Raw genomic sequence first — 21,405 nt, 5'->3', positions numbered from 1 at the left:
TCTGTATCATCAAGAAGAAGCCATATGTGAACATGATCCAGAAACGCTGCTGGCCTCTCTGGGCTTTGAATGGACTGAGGCAAAATGGAAAACTGTTCTGTGGTCAGATAAATCAAATTCTGAAACTCTTTTTGGAGGCTATAGACGTTAATGTCCTGTGGACTTAAGAAGAGAGGGACCATCCATCTTGTTATCAAAGCACAATTCAAAAGCCTGCATCTCTGATGATATGGGGTTGCATTAGTGCCGATGGCTTGGACGGCTGACACATCTGGAAAGGCACTACCATCACAACAGCATGGCTTAGCAGTAGAAGAGTCCAGGTGCTGAAGTGGCCGGCCTGCAGTCCAGACCTTAAAACATCTGGCACATCATAAAATAGAAGAGTAGAGCAGAATCCTCCATCAGACAACAATGGGACAACATCCCTCTCCTAAAATTTCAGCAATTGGTCTCCTCACTTCCCGGATGTTAACAGACTGCTGTCAAAAAAAGAGAGGATGCTACACAATGGTAAACATTGCTCTGTCCCTACTTTTTTGAGACATATTGCTGCCAGATTCCAAATGGGTTAATATTCTTCATGGGATGTGAAACTATCTGTTTCAACATCTGGTATGTTGCTCACGTTCTATTGTGAATAAAGTATGGGTTTATGAGGTTTGCAAATTATTGCATTTTTTATTTACATTTTACACAGAACCCCAACTTTGGGGGCTGGACGTGTATGAGAATGAATAAAGGAAACTTGTGACAATGCTGATGGATGTTGCTTTTTTCTGTGTTGTTGCATTTTATCTTTATTTTATTCCCCTCTTTTATTACCATGGTTATTGTCGTGTGCTTTTACAAAATCAGTGTTTTATGGGCGCATCTATGACTCCATAGACATCAGTGTCTACATAAACACATGTTTTAATGAGGACGGAATTCAGATGTCATTGTCTTCTTCAATATACCCTACTTGACAGCTGAGGGAACATTATACTGTCGTTTGCATGTTCATAAATATAAGTGAAAAGAAGATAATAAGAGTATGAGTTTAAATTTAAGAGGTTTAAATCGTACCTTAACCTGGATCGCTGTGATAGGCTGATCCTGATCCAATCAATAGCTGCTGCCCCGACCCTTCCGTACATTCACTCAGTGTGATTTAGCGCACACATAGCGGAGCACGGTAAGTGTCTTCAGCAGCTTTTTCCCTTTTTAAAATGACTAATTAAACTGCTAACTATTCAGCGAGTGGCTTTTTTACGTAAACGACGAGTTTCTAAACAGGCAGTCGTCTCCAACGAGACACTAAAATGACCCCTGTCTACTCTGTAGCGAAATTATTCTTGCGAGCTGTGGGCAGTGTAGCTTAGCTTACATGCTAACCCAGATGACTAGATTCTGATGCTAATGTCAGCTAATGTCTAACTGTCAAGTAGTCGATTCAAACACAATGAGAGGATTTTAACGTCCTGTTTCATCTCTTACATGTTTAGAAATGTTGTACTTCTCAAACATAGCAATACAACTCGCGTCTCAGGCGTCCAATTTGACATGAAACACAAACCAAGGTTTGAGAGTTCAGCTTGATGCTAACTGGCTAACTAACTTATTAGCCCGTCGTTAGCGAAACAGTTTTGTTAGCCGATGAGCGAGTTCAGCAGCGGCAAGTTTTTTTTTGCACATAAGGGGCGGTTATAAAGCTGTTGGTTCGGTTTGTTTCTCTCCACCAAACTGATGTTTGTTGATGCAGTGTTCGTGCCGCACAGCTCGCTGTATCTTTTACATGCTAACACCCTCAGATAGCATTCACGGAATGCTACTAGCGAAATGCTAATATTTTGGTTCACAAGCTAATAAAGCTACTTTTGGGACAGACTGTGACTACCCAAATTAACGGTTAAATTTTAATTGAAGTTATGTTAAAACTGATAGAGTGTATCATTTGAATGGGCTGTTTACACGGTGTTAACAGTCACAGTTTGTTGCATTGGGAAACTAATAGCCACACCCTTCCTTTCGAAACTAACTACGCTTCAAGTTGTCACGAGAACAAGTATATTTCTGATAAATGTATAAAATGACAGATCAATACTCGCTTATCTTGTAATTTGAGGCTTTCTAAGATAGAGTTTTGATAAGTTTTCCGAAAGGAGGTCAGCCAGAAGTATGTTTGTGATCTTCTGTTGAGTTTGAACCCATTTGCCCCCTTCAGGCTCTGACACACATCAGACAAGATATCCTGTAGCTCTGGTTGAACTGTAGTCTAGTTTAAGCTTATTGGTTCAGGTTGATAGATTTATTAGCTTTGTTACAATTGTTTTGTGACAAACTTTTTGTTATGTAGCTGTATATTAGCAACAGGTGTTTCTGGGAATAAGTTGACAGTTTTGTTTGTTGTGTACCACGTGACTTTTCATCTCCTGACTTCATAAAGTAAACCCACACAAAGCTTAAATTGGCAGCAAGAAGTCACCTTTTAAAGAATCATTGCTATACTGTGTTATTGTACTTTTTATACAGCAGCTTTGAAGGATTCTTATTTCCTGTTTTTCTGTCTGTCTGTGTAATGCAGGGTTGTCACGACACCAGACTTTTAAGCTTCAGTGATTTAGTAAAAATCAAGCCATGCAACAGTTGGTATGGGCCGATATGGAGCCTGTTGAAAAACACTGGCAATCAGTTGTGTTTTTTATGATGTAGAATAAGTCACCTGTTGGACTAACTGGTTTGTTTTCATGGTTAAACATGAAAGTAAAAATGTTGGCACTGTGCAAGTCTTGCAGCAAATGAAGTAATGCAGAAAGCATCAGTGTGTGTTAGAGAGGCACAGATGCATCAGTTAAACACCAGTATCATCTGATATTGTCTCTTATAATAAAGATCTGCAAATAACATAGGCATGAACTGGTGTCAGTAGCAGATGCTCATGTTTTGTGCCATATAAGTTTAAGGCATTTAGCACAGCTGAGCAGAACTGTGACATGTTGGACAAACTCTGATGTGTTTTCATGGTCAAATATGAGAGAAAATGTGGTTTTGTTTAAGGATTAAACCAATAGAAGTACTGAAATAAACAAAAAATAAAGGCATTAATATCAGACATAGGCTAAACTGTTTGATTAATACGTTTGATTTATTTATTTATTAGTGTTTGCACATGAGAAATCATAACTGATGTGAGCACAACTTTCACAAGGAAAGTTCAAAAGTGAGTTTGTGCAGGTGAGGGAAGGAAACCCGACGTGGGCTTATAATTAAACCTCACCATGTCATGTATTGATCATTACAATACAAGGAATGCCTGGCACATTTTATAAAAACAAAAACAGAGTAAGGAAAACAGCAGAGTTGCTATTTTAAATGTCAGCGCCAGCCCTAATTTAAAAAATGTATTTATTTTATGGGATTTTAATGTCTTCGTTTATAAAGGAGGACAGTCGATAGAATCATAAACAGGCATGAGAGAGTGTGGGAAAGGAGCTGCAGGCCAGATTTGAACCCGGGCCACTGGCATACATGGGGCGCGACCCAACCACTAGACCAGACCAATTACAAATTTAACTGGGCCAAATTTCAAAATCAAGAAATGTAGCTGGGCCAGACATGTTCGGCACCCAGTAAACAGCTGGTAATGTCAAATTTCGAACCAATACAGATCAATTTGATGATAAATATGCACTTATTCATACTCTCCCTTTTAAATTTGGCAACATGACAAAAGCACCTCAAAAAGTGCATGAAAACACAACAACAGAGCTGTATTTGAGCATAACCAGAGGTAGGAGAAATGTCTTTTCACTTGAATAAAAATAAATAGAATGAAAAATAAAATTAAATTCTGTAAATAACAATTTTGGTCACATCTTACCCAGGCATATATTAAAGTGCATAAGAACTAAATTTGCACAGCTGTAGCTACAGTTGAAAAGGACATGTTTTATACTCGGTATCTTGGGACTGCTTCTGTCAGCATCGCTAAACACATATCTGTAGCCATTGGCTGAAATTTTTTTTCAAATGTTATTATCAGCAAGTGCTGGGCAAGAATTTGAGTTTCAATTTGGAAACAAGTTAATTGAGATCAAATAGTTACTGGTCCACATGCCATGTTACACCCGTTTTGTCCATAGGTTTTGTCATGGTCAAGGTTCAGTGTTTGCTGGGATGTTTTGGTCTTGAAAATATATTTTTTCTTTATCCATACTTACTAAATATTATAGCTTTATTCATATGTTTTTCACCCATTTTGTGCCCATGCAGCATAAACTGCACAAATTACAACTTTTTGTCCCCATAATGTTGTCTATGTATGTACTGTAATCTCGATTACTGTCCTTTATCAGGCATCAGAAGGAGCTGAGAAATGTCAGTATAGAAATTTAATGGTGTTCCGCTCTCCTTCTATATTGCCATGGCAGTGTTTGGTTAAAGATGACCGCCAATCATTGAAATAAGAGTGTTTAAAATAATAACTTTTTGCCCATGTAACATAGAAAAGTATGAAGGATTTTGACAACCTCAGTATTTTTTTGTCTGATTTGCAAGCATTAAATTGAGTTTCTGGTGTTATCAGGACTGTTGATGTGTCTTTGATATAAATCTAACAATCTTAATGTTTGGTTTGATTCAGGACTAGCGTCCATCCTGAACAGTCTGGTGAACCCTTGCTCTCTGGCTTCCAGCAGACTCTCAGCACCTGCCCGCTGACATCAGTGTACCTGAGGATCTGCCAGCCCCCCTTTCATCCTCCCCAGATGTAGAGGGAGTTATCATTTGCAGCAGCCGTGTACACAGTAAGTTTCACAGCATCAGTGTTTATTTTTTGTGAGGCATTGTTTTATTTTAAGGCAGAGTAGCTGTTTATATTTTGAATCTTTAATATACGTTTGGTGTAAGATTTTGTTAGCTGTTTGCTTTATGGCTCCCCAACAAGGGGGCACTTACATTAGCAAAGTTTATGAGTAGGATGATGAAGGTTGTCAGCAAGTTTTTGGTTCTTGTAAAGCTCCAACTCATTTCTAATCAGGGGAAGTCTTGGATTCTTATCTGATGTCACTGCATCGGAGCAAGTTTTGTGAAACCCACATAAATTAACATGCTAAACAGAAAGCAGTTTGCCTTAATGCTGAGTTTAAGGCTAACAAATGAACCAGGCAGATGTTGGCGTCACCCTAAGGTGCATCCCCGCTGCCCTGGTAATGATTTCAGTGTCGTGGTCATGTGTGCACCCTCTGATCTCCATTTTCTGTTTGTATGGTGCACTTGAGAAGAGGAGGGTCATCACAATGGCTCTTTGTGGAAAGCCTCGTGTGCCTGTCTCACACTGTGGGTTTCTGTTGGTGCTTCATACGTCGTAGTTAGAATTGCAAATGCTGCCGAGTGTGACAGAGTGGTTTTTGTATTGTTTGTTGCAACATTTGACAAATATCCCACAGTAGGATCACTAGATTCAAAGAGCTTCTTAAATGAGATTTTAGCGAGCATCACCCCCTCTTTGACATTTGAACATCAAATGGGATCACATTTGCATTTCAGAATAGCATTTAAAACACAGCACCTCAAAAGCTTTCTTCACTACATGAACCTCTGTACATGTTGGTGAACAGATTTGTTAAATGATCATCAGCTCCTATTGATGCTTTTATCTGCTGTTACCTGATTGGGTTTCTAATTCACATGAAATAATAAACAGAATTAATTAAAATGATGTGGCAATATATCACTCATGACACTGGGCTTATATGTTGCATGTGGTTTATAATGAAATGCTTGAATTTATTAATCTAATCATAGGAAAACTGTAATTGTATTAATGGCAAACAGAATCAAAAACAAGTGGTAAACAAAGCCATAAAAAACTGTAAAAGCAGAAGGCCAGTGGGAAAACAGTGCTCCTACCGTCAACCAGATTATAAAAATCAATAGTAAAAAGCTCAATATATATAACAGTATCCTACATGATCTGTGTGATAGGACTGAATGAAGAAAGTTACTGTTGTACAGGTGTGCAGTACAATGACTAGTACAATTATCCTCTAATAGTATACAGATGCAAATGTACAATAAACACTTGTTTAGTCAAGAAAGAGGTTTCTGAATTTGCTGCCATCAAAACACTACTTATTGTGGTGTCTTTGGCCTGTTAGTTAGCTTGCACATCCCATGTACAGAGGCTGGTGTCCCTGATGCAGACGGCCTGGGTTCAAGTCCCACCTGTGGCTTCTTTCCTGCATCATTGCCCACGCTCTCTCCCCAATTCCCAACTCTATCCACTAGACTGTAGCTTAATAAGGCATAGAAAGCCCCAACAAATAATGACACGGGAAACAGGAGACAGGAAAAATGGGGAGAGAGAGTGGGGGAAGATATGCGCCAAACAGTGCTGAGACTGAGCATCGATCACAGGAACAGTGTGTTGCCCAACTGAGCCGAACCAGTACCCCTAAAAAATAAATATTTATAAAAGTACTGCTTATTACTCCTTATAAAAATGCATGCATACTAGGGTTGACCAGTGCTAGAAAGCATGGCATTGTATTATTTTTTTCCTATCTGCAGTATATACTGCAATATGAAAAAATACTGTATGAAAATCTTGGTGACTTTTGGCCAGATTCCACCTTCTGACCAAAGTCAGCAAAGATCCAATTATCAGATGGCTCTAAAGGTTATACGGCCAGATTTTCATGTGGTGTATTAATGGAGTTTTCCCGCTATGACCTCTGGCTGCACCGATCCGAACCAAGCTGTGCTGGTTTACTTTCCATCACCAGTTTGGCCGCACCAGGCTGTGCCCAGATTGGTCCTGCTCCGGAGCGGGGCCCAAGCGTGCTCGCCCTGCCTCAAAGTGCACCACAGGGACATCACAGCTGTTCACCATCACTCGGGGAAGCCTTGCAGATGTGTTGAAGTAGCACCCGCTGCACAAACTTTGAAATACCTCCTGGACTGTCGTTAAAAAAGAAGAAACTTTGAAGTAGAAACAATGGCCAGCTCTTGAACAAAACTATATCTACTGAATTGCAGTTATTTAATGTCATCGACTTAAAATGTTGCGCCCTCAGCTCTTGACGTGACCTTAAATGGGTCAAACCAAGAAGAGTCAAGCCACTCAATTTCATGGAAAAGCCCCACATGAGTGATCTTTCCTTCGTGACATGAGCAGAATTGTAACAAAGAATGGCACAAAAGCCAATCAGTTAGGATGTAATCGTACAACGTGGATGTGTTTTAAAATGTTGGAAATATCTTACTGTTACACTGGTTATATTTTTTTTATATCAGGGTTATTAAAACTGTGGCTCCTGGGCCAACTGTGACCCGTTTTCCAGTAAATTTAAGTTTCTTTCTATTTAATTAGTGAACATTTTATTCATTTACATAAACAAGACACTCTTTCTTTCTGGTAAAATTTGTGGAATTGTTAAAAAACAGAATTACAAAAAATTAAAATGGAATTGGCAAAAAAATAAAACAGATTTCATAGGGCCCTAGTTATTGCATAAGCTCAGATGACAATAGTGATAAAATTGCATGTAACTGTGCAGCTGTCATTTATTTTTGTAGAAACTCTAAAATGGCAAAAAAAAGGAATCAAAACTCTCAATTGTATGAAATTTTTCTCACACCGAGCAATCGTATGAAGTGTCTTGCAAAATCTAATTTTGCACACCTGCTCATTCAGTATCAGCAAATTAGGCAGACGGATTAAAAAAATAAACATCATTAGTGTTAAATAAAATCTGCAGAAATACAGCAAAACATGAAATTAAGATCAAACTGGTGGAAGGACACACTCAAAATGAGCTGCATTGTATATGGGTAGCATTTAATATAAAGAAAAGGTAAAATATGCAATATTGTCAAATATTTTGTAATTTTATTAACTACATGATCCTGATTCTGAATCTTTACAGAATAGCTAACTTTATATCATCTAAATCAGCTTACTGCCTGAGAAACTTGCCCAGGCTTCTGCTCCTTTCTAGGCCACCTACGCTGTCTAAACTGTGTCAGGCTGATGGAGCTGATGATAGGTCATTCTCAGTGGCCTTTCTCCTCTGAATTATAATGAGATGAAGTTATTTAGGGCACTGAAACTATTACCTCCTGACTGCTCTTTCATTTTCAGGATCTATTGTGAGTCCACAGCTCACGTTGCATCATACGGATCCAATTATGCAAATTAATTTACGATAAAATCTCTTAATTATTCTTTGATCTAAGTTTGACAACAGGGTGAAACACTGGTCTTAATTACTGGAGCTGAGGAGCTGGTCTTTGGTTTCATTCACTTCTTCTTGGATTTTTATATTTTTGAAAGGCGACGCCCTTATTGTCATGACAGCTGTAGTCCCTTGGTAGTGGGTGGGAAAGGGAGTTCATTATTTGGCAGAGGAGCAGCGTTTTAATGTTGTGATGTCACCAGTGATTTTTATTGTTGTAGATACCGCACTGTCGGGGTGTTCACACTGACATCAGCTTCGTTGGCTTAACCTCAAGACTTTAAGTTACTGTTCATTGAGCAACAAAGTTTTTATTTGACAGTGAAACCGACTTTAAAGTTCTAGTTTGTGCTTTTAAGATGTTTGTCTTTGCATAGGGTAAGTTGGAAAAACGTAAAGCCTCTTCAGACTTGGGTTGAGCTGTAGGTTTTTTGTCCTATAGCTGAAAGAGACACAAAGATCCTCTGTCTCACTTCCTCTGTCCTTTCACAGATCTTTGTGCTGTCCAGTGAAGTTGCCCACCATGCGTGAGTACAAGCTAGTGGTGCTGGGATCAGGAGGCGTGGGAAAATCTGCACTGGTGAGTGACGGCTGCTGCCATGGCTGACACTGAGCAGGGCTGACAAATGATTCTGTGTATTTGTCAGGGGAATTGGGGCTGCAGGGAGTACAAGAATAGAAAAAGAAAAAGCACTAGTTAATAAATGTACTCAAGTAAAGAGAAATTCATGTAAAGTTAACTTAAAGAACTGGCTTCTGAGTAGTTATCTTTGGAAATCTGAGCTTTATATTACATGCAGGGCAAGAACAACAGGAATATATCAACTAAGGAGATATTTTCAAATAAAAAGCAATGAAACAGCAGAGTTTACCACCAGAGTTTTGGAGACTATGGTGGGGGGACCTTGAACTTTGAATAGGTGTCCAGGGGCTTGCTACCCTTGTTGAAGATTTTGGACATTCTGAAGCTAAATGTATACATTTTTAGAGCAAAATGAACAAGTAAAATCTATGGAAATTGTGCTCTTGAAACAGTTTTCTCTTGTAGCAGTGAAATCAGAGGTACACACATTATAATTTGATTGGCCGATTCTAGTTTTTTCCTTGTCTAACCAGACGATAAAGATTTTGGATGGTACAGGTTTTCTTTACTTAAAAAGTCGGTTACTGACATCTAAAGATTAGCATTCTCCTAGTGTGTAATTGATTTTTATACACAGTCTGTAAATGTTTAATTTTTAAAAAATCCTAAATTGCAGAAGGCCACATGACCATCTGTAATTTTAACTTAACATCCACCAGAAAAATGTGTCACAGCCCTTTATTTCTGGTGTTTGATTTTATTCCATAATGTATGGTGGAGTTAATATTATTCACATAATAATATGTTTGCAATAAAATCTATTTAAATGATACACAAATTTAATTTCTGCGTTAAGTTTACATTCTAGAAAGCAAATTACATTATTTTCCCAAATTGTTCAGCCTTAGCTGATACTGATTATTAACTTTAAAAGCTAATATCTCCCAAACCAATTTTGATAATATTGTGCATCCCTACTTTCCACCCATGACATTTGTTAGTTTTGCAACTGAAAAAAAATCAGTGGTTTAAATAAGGTCAATTCTTGTAAATATAGGGTTTGCACAGAGTTTGTAAATCCTTCTATTGTCTATTTTTATTACTTCTTATCTAATTTGTGATGTTTTTTAAGGGTATGAATTTGTTGTAACTTGTTTTTGTCTCCTTAAAATGCTAAATTTCAACATTGAAGTGTTGACTTTGACTTATTCTATCCTCATGTGAACCAAAACTCTTTTAATGTTTCAAACGAATAAATCCCCTGTCATGGTGTCTCACACTAGATATGGAGCATACTGGATCCAGATTAAAGGATGGATGTACTGATTAATCCAAACAGGGAAATTGTGGGACCAACTGGAAAATTGACCCAAAATGGGTGCCAAACTGAAATGAGGGTGCTTTTCCATTCCTGTTTGTGTTGTATCTGATGGCAAACCACAGCATCACACCTGGGACTATTTTATTTTTGGAAATTTTGTCATGATTTGATGTGGAAGGTTTTTAAAATCTGTTAGTGACAGTCCCTGAATGTGTCTTTTCTCTCAGAAAGCAACAAAACCCTTTAAGAAAAAGTGTATTTTATGTAACTGAATTATGGGCGGTAGGTGTTAGATGAGTGATTTGTGCTGATTCACTGTCTTGATGATTTCCTTTGTATCATTTGTTTATTTCAGACAGTCCAATTTGTGCAAGGCATTTTTGTGGAGAAGTATGACCCCACAATAGAAGACTCCTACAGAAAGGTGAGCTCAGAAACCACCTCGACACATCTAACTCTCCTCCTGAATTTTATTATCCACCAAAATGCTTTAACAGTCTCATTAAAACGTGTTTGTCTTCTCACACAGCAAGTGGAGGTGGATGGGCAGCAGTGTATGCTTGAAATCCTGGACACGGCTGGAACAGTAAGTCCAGCCAGAGCTGGTTTTCAGATAGAGAAATCTAATATGATAAATGCACGCAGGCCTCTGATGTTTCTCCTGTCTTTGTTCTTGTTTCTGTAGGAGCAGTTCACAGCGATGAGAGACCTCTACATGAAGAACGGCCAAGGCTTTGCTTTGGTGTACTCCATCACAGCGCAGTCGACATTTAACGACCTACAGGACCTCCGGGAACAGATCCTGCGAGTAAAGGACACCGACGACGTAAGTGCTGCCATTTCACTTTTTCATCAGTAACATTAGAAGAGGAAATTTGAAGCAGTGCAACATGTTAGTATCATGTTAGTTAGGAATTGAGGTTTTAAATTTCAGATTCTTGAATAATTTTTAATAACTCTTGTTGAAAACTTCACCATATCTGTGGTTTTAAAGATGGATGGCTCTGACCCTTTGCCAAGCCTTGCCCTCTTTGGTTACTGTTACTAGATTAGACAGTATCTGTCATTGGGCTCCCTCCTGTTGAAAACAACTGAAATTACCCAACCGTTGACTAACTTTTATTCAAATTCAATTGATTTTTTTATTATTATTTTTTTGCCTTGCCTTGGTGAAGGAGTAAAGACAAAGATACAGTATGCTGAATGAGGATACCATAAAATCTCTTTAAAGTTGTCGGTGTCAAAATTTCCCAAAATACTATCGATGTCTGATGTAAGTGATGCCGGCTAGTGTTTGTTGTCGTTCCTCTCAGGTGCTAGTTGTTTTGTATCCACTGACTTACCTCTGGACTTAATCATTTCTGGAACCAGGGGTCTGAAATATCCTTTAAATGTCATCAACAGAGCTTAAGATGCTGCTGAGTGTATTTCTTGTCGTCTTCATTTACCCTACTCTATCTTCGTTTTTGTTCTTTCACTGAGGCTGAAATAAAAATCAAAAGTAAGTCAAGTTGTTGGGTATTTTCAGTTTATTTAAATGGGTTAAATTTCACAACAGTAACCAAGAAGGTTGGGGCTTGGTTGCTGTGAGAGATGGCTGATTGGTGAGTCAGCAGACTAATCAGTGGGTTAAAAATGGGTCAGTTAATCCATCGTAAACTGCAGGCTAACTTGTGCAACACTTGCATTGTAGATATTTTAGAGCAGTGGTTCTCAACTGGTGGGTTGCGAAGCTCTGTCAAGTGAGTCGCGAAATGCGTGGCAGGGAAAAAAATCCATCAAAAGGCCGTTGTATGGAAGCCCTAAGGGAACAAACATACATTTGTTTTATAGGTTTTCCTGTGACAATGAGTAAATTTCAGTGTCTGTTTCAAGATTTCAACTTATATGTCCTTTTCTTTGAATAACAAGCAGGTTTTTCCCAAGATATTGATTAAATTCCTTATGAACTGACCAAATTCCCATCCTGTCTTTGGAAAATTGGGTAAAATGAAATGCATGCATGCATTTCCTTCTGTAATGATGTCCTTTTAAAAGTGTTTATTTTGGCTCTGATTGGTTGTGGTTTGTTCCATTAAGGGTCCAAACTGTCAAGTTCTTTATTAGATACATGTGGTTATGTGGTACATTGTGGTTAAAAATTTTCAAAAATTTGGGTCGCAATTTCTCTTAAGGAGGTGTTAGTGGGTCCTGATGTATGACCAGTTGAGAACCAGTGTTTTAGAGTAATCTGCTGCAGATTTTAATAATTTAAAACAAAAAATGATCTAATAGGGAGAGAATAGAATGTCTTTTTATTTTTATTTTTTACTGCAGCTAATGGTATTGATATTATTTGATAATAACCAGTATTATATCAAAGTTTAGATTTCTAGTACTGTAACTGCCTAAACAGTAATACCCTCTTATTTGTATAATCCAACACCATCCTCTGGACCACCAAAGTTATGAACGTAAGGTACCATAAAATGTAGAATATGAGTCGCCCCAGTATACAAGCAGTAGATTGTTTCTGGAATCTCCCAAGGGGGAAAAAGGTGCAGACCATCCACCTGCAAGGCGTTAGCATTTAATTCAGCAGACTTCATAATGCGCAGTTTCTGTGCAGCTGCGTTGGTATCATCTGTTTTAGCTGTATGGAGTTTGCAAAGATCAATAGTTGAGTTCTCAGCCTGCAGTGATTGCTGTGAGACACACTCACAGCCTGCGAGTCTCTGCCCTCTGCCTGTCCTGTTCTCACTGAGTTTTCAGTCAAACAAGCACTCTTTAAATGCCTGGTTATGACTTACTTAGGGAAAAAAAAGGCAGCTAAAAAGCGGCACCAGACTAAACCAGTCTGTTGTTAAGTATTCAGGCATATTCTGAGCATTGAAGCAGCTGTTTGAAAATTCACCCCGTTCACTGTGTGTGCAGTCATTCTTAGGGATGGGTATTGTTTGTTTTTTTCTTATACCGGTGCTAAATGATACTTTTTATACAGTGCTGGTGCCTAAACGGTGCCTGAATCAATACTTTTGAGAGGAAAAAGTGTGTTGAAAGTCAGCAGGAGACTAAAAGCTCTCTGGGTATTGTAAGTCCTAGAAATATCTTTATAAGATGCCAGTCGGATATGAGATAGGAAATGGAGACTAATGTACCTCAATGCATAAATCAGACAAATTCCATAACAACTTTCTTGGCTTTTATTTGAGGTGGTCTCGAATGAAGTATTAATATCTGTGTTGTAATTTGGTCCTGTAGATATCAGATGTGTTGGTACCTGCACCATGTTGGTACAGGTAATGTTTTATTGTGAAGTACTTTGTTGAAGTCAGCAAATGAATGACGGCAGCAGAGCAACACCATTGTTTTACTGTAACTGTGGTTTGCTGTCTACTGGATTCAACATGTAAAACAGTCATGTCGTTATTTAAGAGTAGAAAAAGGCAAGATTTAAAAACATGACTACATTTTTATCTGTCTGACCATGTCAGCAATAACTGAAAATGTTGAATTAGAGTGAAGCTGTTAAACTGGATTAGAAGATTAAACTGCACAGAGGTAATAGTGGTGTGGCTGATTGGTGCTTTAAAATACACGCTTGTCATTTTTGCAGTTTCCTTTAATCGACTACCCTCTCATGTGTCATGAGGCTCCTCAGCTAACAGAGTCTCTCTCCTGTGATAACCTTTTGGTCTGCGTCTGTGTAATCTTTCGGTGTCTCCTCTCAGGCTCATCACTCCCTCATTAGGATCCTCTCTGTGGGAGAGAGGGCAGAGCAAAGGGGGGGCAGGAACTTTATGACAGGGTGGAAATGTCAGAGCTGCTGTTAGAGTCTTTCTGCCACTTTAGGTCTCAGTCTCTTCGTCTCTTTATTTAGAGAGGGGATGTGCAACACGCTGAGTGTGTGCTTTATTTATTCATAGTGTGTTTCTTGATTGCTCTGCTCTTATTTAAGGTCTCTCTTTATGAAAGCATCAGTCTGTTGAGTTCATAACATCATAACCCAGAGCCATGCGATCAAAAGCCACATATGAGTTATTTATACTTGCTTGTTTAAGAATGAGATGCCTTAAAGGTGGGATGTTATTTTGAGAATCTAATCCGTGACATTTGTGTTAATCGATCAGGTTCCCATGATCCTGGTGGGAAACAAATGTGACCTGGAGGACGAGCGTGTGGTTGGCAAGGATCAGGGTCAGAACCTGGCTCGTCAGTGGAACAACTGTGCCTTTTTAGAGACTTCAGCTAAATCAAAGATCAATGTTAATGAGGTAAGACTAATTATACCACATTACACAAGAGATGGACAGTAGAGATGTTTAACCCATTAAGACCAATGGTGAAAAAAAACAAAAAAACAAACGCCACTAAAACAAAAATATTATTTGGAAGCAACACATTTAAAATCTTTATTTTCTCATCCTTTGTATCAGACAAAGACATGAAGCAAAAAAATCACCTGGACATTTGAACTGTTGAATTTGACTGTAAATCATTGCTTTTGTCCTGAAGTTCCTTAACAGTTGTAAAATCATTTGATCAGTCAAATCCAAATCAACATCCTCCTCCTCTTCAAACATGTCCCTTATCCACAGATCCTTGACTAGTGGATCAGGATTCACATCATAATTTGGATCATCGTCTACATTTTTTTTTACCCATCATTTTGTTACTGCTCAACTTAAAAAAACTTTTTCATCCATTTATTTTGCTATGTGGATAAAGAGACGAAAAACAAAACTTTTTTTAATACCATCTGCCTTCCACATGTGTATTTTAACAAATCCCATCAGAGAGCTTCAGTCACAGGACTAAAAAACAAAGAGATCATGCAAAATGTATAGATATTGTACCTGGTCCTAAATATATATATATATATATATATATATATATATATATATATATATATATATATATATATATATATATATATATATACTGCTGTTCCATATTGCCCACTCCTACTTCAAGATAAAAAGTACTGGAAAAAAATAATGCACCGTCTTGCTGATATGTGTAAAAACCTTGCACAGACATAGTGCAGTTCAAAATTAGTGATTTTCTCTTGTTTGAATCATAAAAAGCTGTGGATTAGATTTTTAAAAAGTCCATAACATCTATAAAGAACAAGGTTTCCCGTACTCATAATGCATTAGAAATGGGAACCCATTAAGCTGATTTTTGCAGGATGTACAAATATGACAGCTTCTGCTGAAATGACCCCAAAAACAGATGTTCTAAAAATGGTCTATTGACAGGGAAGAGCACTAGCTTGTTTTAGTCCCGTTGAAATGTTGTGTTCTTTTCTTGGTAATGCCTCATTATCACAAAGTTTTATGGAAATCCGCCCTATGATTTTCTGTAGTAAGCAAATTTTCAGTCAGTCAGTTTTAATCAGTGATTGAGCTACATGAAGCAGCTTCTCAGAAATGACTTCTTTAACTGTGCAAATAGAATCACACTTCTATTGATGACAAATATCCTCCTTCTCAAGCGACTTTATTTTTGATCCAGTGTTTGAAACCTTCCATATTTCATACATAATACTCAGCTGAGAAAATGGCCCCTGGGACTTTTCACTGCACGATTTTATTTCTTCATTCTCTGCTCAAGAAAAACATTGACATGTCTAAACTTCCTGTGTTTTAGATTTTCTATGATCTGGTGCGACAGATCAACAGAAAAACGCCGATGGAAAAGAAGAAGACAAAAAAGAAGTCGAGTTGCACACTGCTCTAAAACGCCCTCCCACAGCAGCTCCGGGCCAGGTGAGTGGGCGTTGATAGAAAATGTATTCCAGACATGTGAGGGGCTCCCACCGCTCACTGAGCTCTGGATTGTCACTGAAGGTTTACAGCTTTTAGTAAAGTAATTATCCAAGTAAGGTCATAAATTTTGATAATGCACAAGCATGTTTTGTGTTGCACTGAAAATGGATGTTGAAAGCACTGTGGATATCCTTGAAGCATGATGACTCATTAAAGCACTTCTGCAGGTTTATGAGGGAACCTTTAGGGAGGGAGAGATGAATTAGTGTAGCCATCTCTAGGTTTTATTCTCTTTATGTGCCATCTCTTATACAACCATGTTTTAATATGAGCTGGTGAAAGGAAATGTATAAAGAAAATGTGTATGAATCCACCGAGGAGCTTCAGGTTTTAATTGATGCCTTTTTATGTTGTCATTTCATGTAAATCTTTTACCTTGGAAGCCTTTCAGGAATATTGTGGCTCCATCTGCTGCTTGAGCCTTGTAACTGTAGCTTTACTTCACTCTAAGAATCAAATATGATCCATCGATACACATGGACTAAAATTTGGTTCTGTTAGTTATTTCCATTCCAGTTTATATTCCCAGATTATATATGAAAAATTAGTGAGGTAGAATATTAGAAACTTATAAAGGCATGGAAATAACAATCAATTATGTAAGAAAGTAGTAAAAAATTATAGCTTAAAAATGTGCTTCTGCAGGTCAGTGTTTTAAAATCATAGTTATCATTAAGCTAGCCTTAATAAAAACCCTTAAAATCTAGCCATACACCCTCATTTATTGCAGAAAACTTTACGAAAAGTGGCTCAGTTTTTTATTTTTTATGGTAAGAGAACTAGAGAAGAGATGTTTGAATTTTAGACTTTGCTGTTCGTCTATTTGTCTGTGCTTTGGCTCTATTTTTAAGACTACAGTACTTTCTTTTACGCCATCTATTTCAATATGGGGATTGCCAGAACCACAACTGTCGTGTAAGTGGTAACCCTGGCTACCTTTCACTTTTTAAAATTTTATCAGAGTAAATTTGTCAGAAATAATTTGTGTTATTATTAAAGACTAACTTGGCAAGTGGTTTCCAAAACACTGGCTTTTTTTGCCTCAATAATCAGCTCCTGTCTGACTCATTTTAATGCCTCTACTTCAGTAACAATAATGACAGGAGTCAATCACGTGTCCTTAGGTTAACCTATGTCTTTCTTTACTTAATGTAGACTTATTCTAATGAAGAAGACATACAAAGGACTGTTGAAAGGGATTTTTTTTTCAAATCTGGCCCTAATGTCTGCTTAGACTCAAGGATGGACTGTTTGGAATTTGGTTGTCCTATTCTTTGGAGGCTTTAAGTTAGCCCCACCTGGAGGAAATTTTCCATTTTAATCCACTTTTTTAATTTCTTTCTATCTATCCAAGAGAATATCCAACAGAGTGACGGGACCACTTATCAATTAGTGCATGATTTCCCATCACTTTTCCCTCCCGTATCTCGTTTCCCTGTTACAAGAAGTGTCTACTGACAGAACTGTGCTCTTCATTGAAACATAGACAAATAACAATAATAACTTTATTTATGTAGTACTTATCAGGACACAGTTACAACTTGCTTTACAAGTGCATGGAATAAAACAAGATAAAAACAGGGACAGATTAAAAAAGATAAAAAGGAAAATATCAAGATGAATGCACAGTATTAAACACAGCAAAGATTACAGAGATTAGAATAAAGCAGATTAAATGAATCACAAAATTAACTTGGAACTTCAATCAAAATGGCCTTCCTGTAAAAACAGGTTTAATAAATAGGGTGGTTTTTTTGATATTCCTGTGAATATTTTGTGGTTTGTGTTGATTTTGAGACCCACTGTGTATCTTTGCTGATTTTGTCCTCTACATTTGTTGGTAATGTTTTGACAAAAATGTGATCCTGCTCTCTTTTGATATTTAAATTTATCACTTACTTTGATTATTTGCTGTGAAGCAAAATAATAGATGTTCTTCTTAAGCATGCCACAAATCCCATGGCAAATTATATAGGCGTGAAAAATTATACTAATGCGTGATATTAGCATGATGTAGATACTAGCTTAAAAAATAAATTATCATATTGGTAGAAAAGAAAAATATACGCCAATATTAACAAGTCAGCTGTAAACATCGGCCTGTATCAGCTGTAAACATCAGCCTATATCAGCTGTAAACATCAGCCTATATCAGCTGTAAACATCAGCCTAAATCAGCTGTAAACATCAGCCTATATCAGCTGTAAACATCAGCCTAAATCAGCTGTAAACATCAGCCTAAATCAGCTGTAAACATCAGCCTAAATCAGCTGTAAACATCAACCTATATCAGCTGTAAACATCAGCTGTAAACATCAGCCTATATCAGCTGTAAACATCGGCCTATATCAGCTGTAAACATCAGCCTATATCAGCTGTTAACATCAGTCCTAATCAGCCGTAAATATTTGTTTGTACTAATTCCTTAAATTTTACAGTGTTTTTTGAGGTCTTAAGTTTTATGTCTGAACTTTGTTTATAAATCGGTATCTATTGTTTTTGGTTGACTTGAATTGTAAAAATTGTGTTATATCTGGTATAAACAACAAAATCCTAGAATGTGCATTCCCAAATGATGACAAAGAAATGGTCATTCCCATTGATGATAACTTGATTTGCTTTTTAGGTCACTCAGAGGCACAGGACCTGTTTTAAATCTGTTTCTCAAAACCAATTAAAAAACTCCTCATAGGAACTATGACAGTGGCAGGGTGATTTGTTTAAAATTTACAAATCAATCCTGATTCCAGCATTATTCTGCAGGAAATGTTAATGGATGAAACTGTATTGTCTCTGGTTGGCAGATGCAGACAACCAGGAGGCAGTTATTCTAGTTTAGTATGTCCTGACATCTTTTTGTCCTGCTTGCAGAAACGTGTAATGATTAACAGTTTCCCAGTGGATCGTGCCAGCATTCCAAGTCCTCTCCAGAGCGTTTTGAAAAAGGCTGACAGAGAAACTCCACCACTCGAAAAACAGCAGGAGACGGCACATACTCTCAAGATACTTGTCTCTTCTTTTTAACGGCAAAGAAATCCAACTTTTTTTGTATTGTCAGCCTGGTGACAACTCTGTTTTTGTTTTTTGTTTGGTTTCTTCTTCTTTTCTCTTCTCCATGGTGTCTTTCTTTTGGAAATATCAGTGTGAAAGAAGAGACCATGGGTTTATTAAATCCATATATGGGAACTAAAATATTTTATTAAACATAACATCAATCTTTGGCATATTTGTGACAATACTTTTTGCAAAAGAAACCATGTGAAATGTTGGCCTTCTCGTACATTTCTGCACTAACAGTGTCTACAAAGATGCATCATTGTCCATAAGTTACTCGCTCCTACTTACCAGGATGTGTATTGATGAGATAACATCTTTCCTAAGTGACTTTGTTTTTTATCGAAAGCTGCAAGCCTTCCATATTTCCCATAATATATTCTACTTCCATTTTTGCATAATAAAGCTAAGGAAATTAGTATTTTATAGACTGATGGGGGAAAATGGTTCTGATTTGTGTCTTGAGGCTGAAAATATATTGTACTAAACCAACTCTAATATTGCTGTCACAGATGATTTTCCAGCTTTTATGAATGATTAAATTTTAGTACATTTTCATTATTTTCGGTCTTGTTTTTTCTTTATTGAACATGTTAATCTGGTTAAACATTAATGTGTTTTTGTGGAAAGCTGCAGTTTTTATTCGCTCCAAGTATGGACGGACCACTTTTACTGTCATTCGTGTTTTGTTTCCATAGCAGACAGTGGCTGAACTCAGTAATGCATCACTCAGGACTCTCAGTAGTCGGTGGATCGATACCTCCCAGAGAGCATCGACAGGCTAAGTGTAACTGTAGTGTTTCCTGTCGGCAGAAATGACAGCCTCTGCTGGAGTCACCAGAGCTTTAGAGGAGGAGTTGTGGAGGTTGGAGCTGGGAGAGGAAGGAGAAAAGAGGAACCCGAAAGCAGAATAGAAACTGTGATCACATGGTGACGGCAGAAGAGGCTCAGCTGCTCCACCTCAGTAAGATGAGACATGCAGGCCCGCTTGAGATGTCACAATAACTGATTTTTAGTCTGATATGATTCAAGGAAAAGCCATGCCAGTCCTGGATAATTTCTTCTTTTTAATTACAGAAATATTGCATGGGAACTCCTCTGCTGTCTAAATGGGAAAAGTTTTGATACAATTTAGGCCAAGTGCAGGAGTTTTCTTGCCATTTCTAATGGATTTATTCCTCTTTTGCACCCCTGTCTTAGGAAATCATTGTAGCTGTTGTTTGGCTCGGTAATTTTCAATGAAATTGTAAAATTAAATAATAGATTGTATCATTTTCAATCATACGGTATGATTGGAAATTTTACAGCCATAGTCCCAACACTTTACTGAATAAAAGTAACTCATGATGACATGCCTGTTTAGAAAAGGAAGCGTAAATGTTTTAACTTCCCACTTTTGTTTGCATTTGTGCTTGAACATTTAGGCAACGAAGGGGTAGGAAATTAATCCCTGCATCACTAAAGTAAACTAATAATAATTAAGGGTTTTAGTTGATCAAACATCGTGGTCTTCAGCCTTGATTACATTTTTTAGTTGTTAAAATGTAAGCCATTATTCTTATTGCTACTGTGACCTTCCAGACTAAATTTGGCAGAAAAAATTTAAGCTTCAAAATATACAAAGTGTTAGTCAAAATTAAAACTGTAGTACCCAACTTTTTGTATTTGACCTGGACCCAAAGAAGAACACTACTTGTTCTGGGCCTTTTGATCTTTCTTTATTAATTTGGCACTTCTTAAACAGTCTTATAAAAATCTAAGCATAAAGAAATAATGTGTAAACCCAGTAAGGCAGAAAGAAGTAATATAGGGACAAATGTGGCTCAGTGATAGCTGGTTGTCTCTTACCCTAAAAGTCAGGAGTCGTTCGCTGTCACATCGAGGTTTCCTTTGGTGAGACGTAACCTAAATTGCTCCCGTTGCTGCATCAGCAGCATGTGAATGTGTATAGATGGGGTTTGTTAAAAACTGATGGACACTTTACACATTAGGCTCTGCCATCAGAGAATTCTAGAAATTTTCACAAATTTATGAAAAAAAACAACCCAAACTGAAATACCACATTGACATAAATATTTAGATCCTTTGCAACAAAACTTAAGCTCAGGCTCCTCCCATTTCTCCTGATCTTTGCTGAGATGTTTCTACACCCTGATTGAGTCCACCTGTGCTAAATTTGATTGGATATGATTTGGAAAGGCACACACCTCTCTATAGAAGGCCTTACAGCAGACAGTGCATACAGGAGCAAAAACCAAGCTATGAGGTCAGAAGAACTGCGTTCAGAGTTCAGAGACAGGAAGTTCCCAAGAGTACAGTGACCTCCCTTATTCCCAAATGGAAGAGGTGGTTGCCTGACCAAACTGAGCCATTGCCTATAGTTTGTAAAAAGTGAAAGCCAAGCAGGCTTCCATGTGT

General features: G+C 37.6%; 1 protein-coding gene across 1 annotated transcript; it reads left to right on the top strand.

Annotated features, from left to right (window-relative positions):
• Positions 1-1,122: 1,122 nt before the first annotated feature.
• Positions 1,123-19,545, top strand: LOC121517480 (ras-related protein Rap-1b). Its single transcript, XM_041799284.1, has 9 exons — positions 1,123-1,177; positions 4,625-4,787; positions 8,712-8,799; positions 10,479-10,547; positions 10,653-10,709; positions 10,809-10,949; positions 14,233-14,376; positions 15,755-15,873; positions 18,805-19,545. The coding sequence occupies exons 3-8, from the start codon at positions 8,743-8,745 to the stop codon at positions 15,842-15,844; spliced, it is 558 nt and encodes a 185-aa protein (XP_041655218.1). The 5' UTR covers positions 1,123-1,177; positions 4,625-4,787; positions 8,712-8,742; the 3' UTR covers positions 15,845-15,873; positions 18,805-19,545.
• The last annotated feature ends 1,860 nt before the right edge of the window (positions 19,546-21,405 follow it).

The sequence above is a fragment of the Cheilinus undulatus genome, linkage group 11 (genome assembly GCF_018320785.1).
Source record: "Cheilinus undulatus linkage group 11, ASM1832078v1, whole genome shotgun sequence".
Taxonomy (NCBI): domain Eukaryota; kingdom Metazoa; phylum Chordata; class Actinopteri; order Labriformes; family Labridae; genus Cheilinus; species Cheilinus undulatus.
This window is presented reverse-complemented; position numbering and strand designations above follow the sequence as displayed.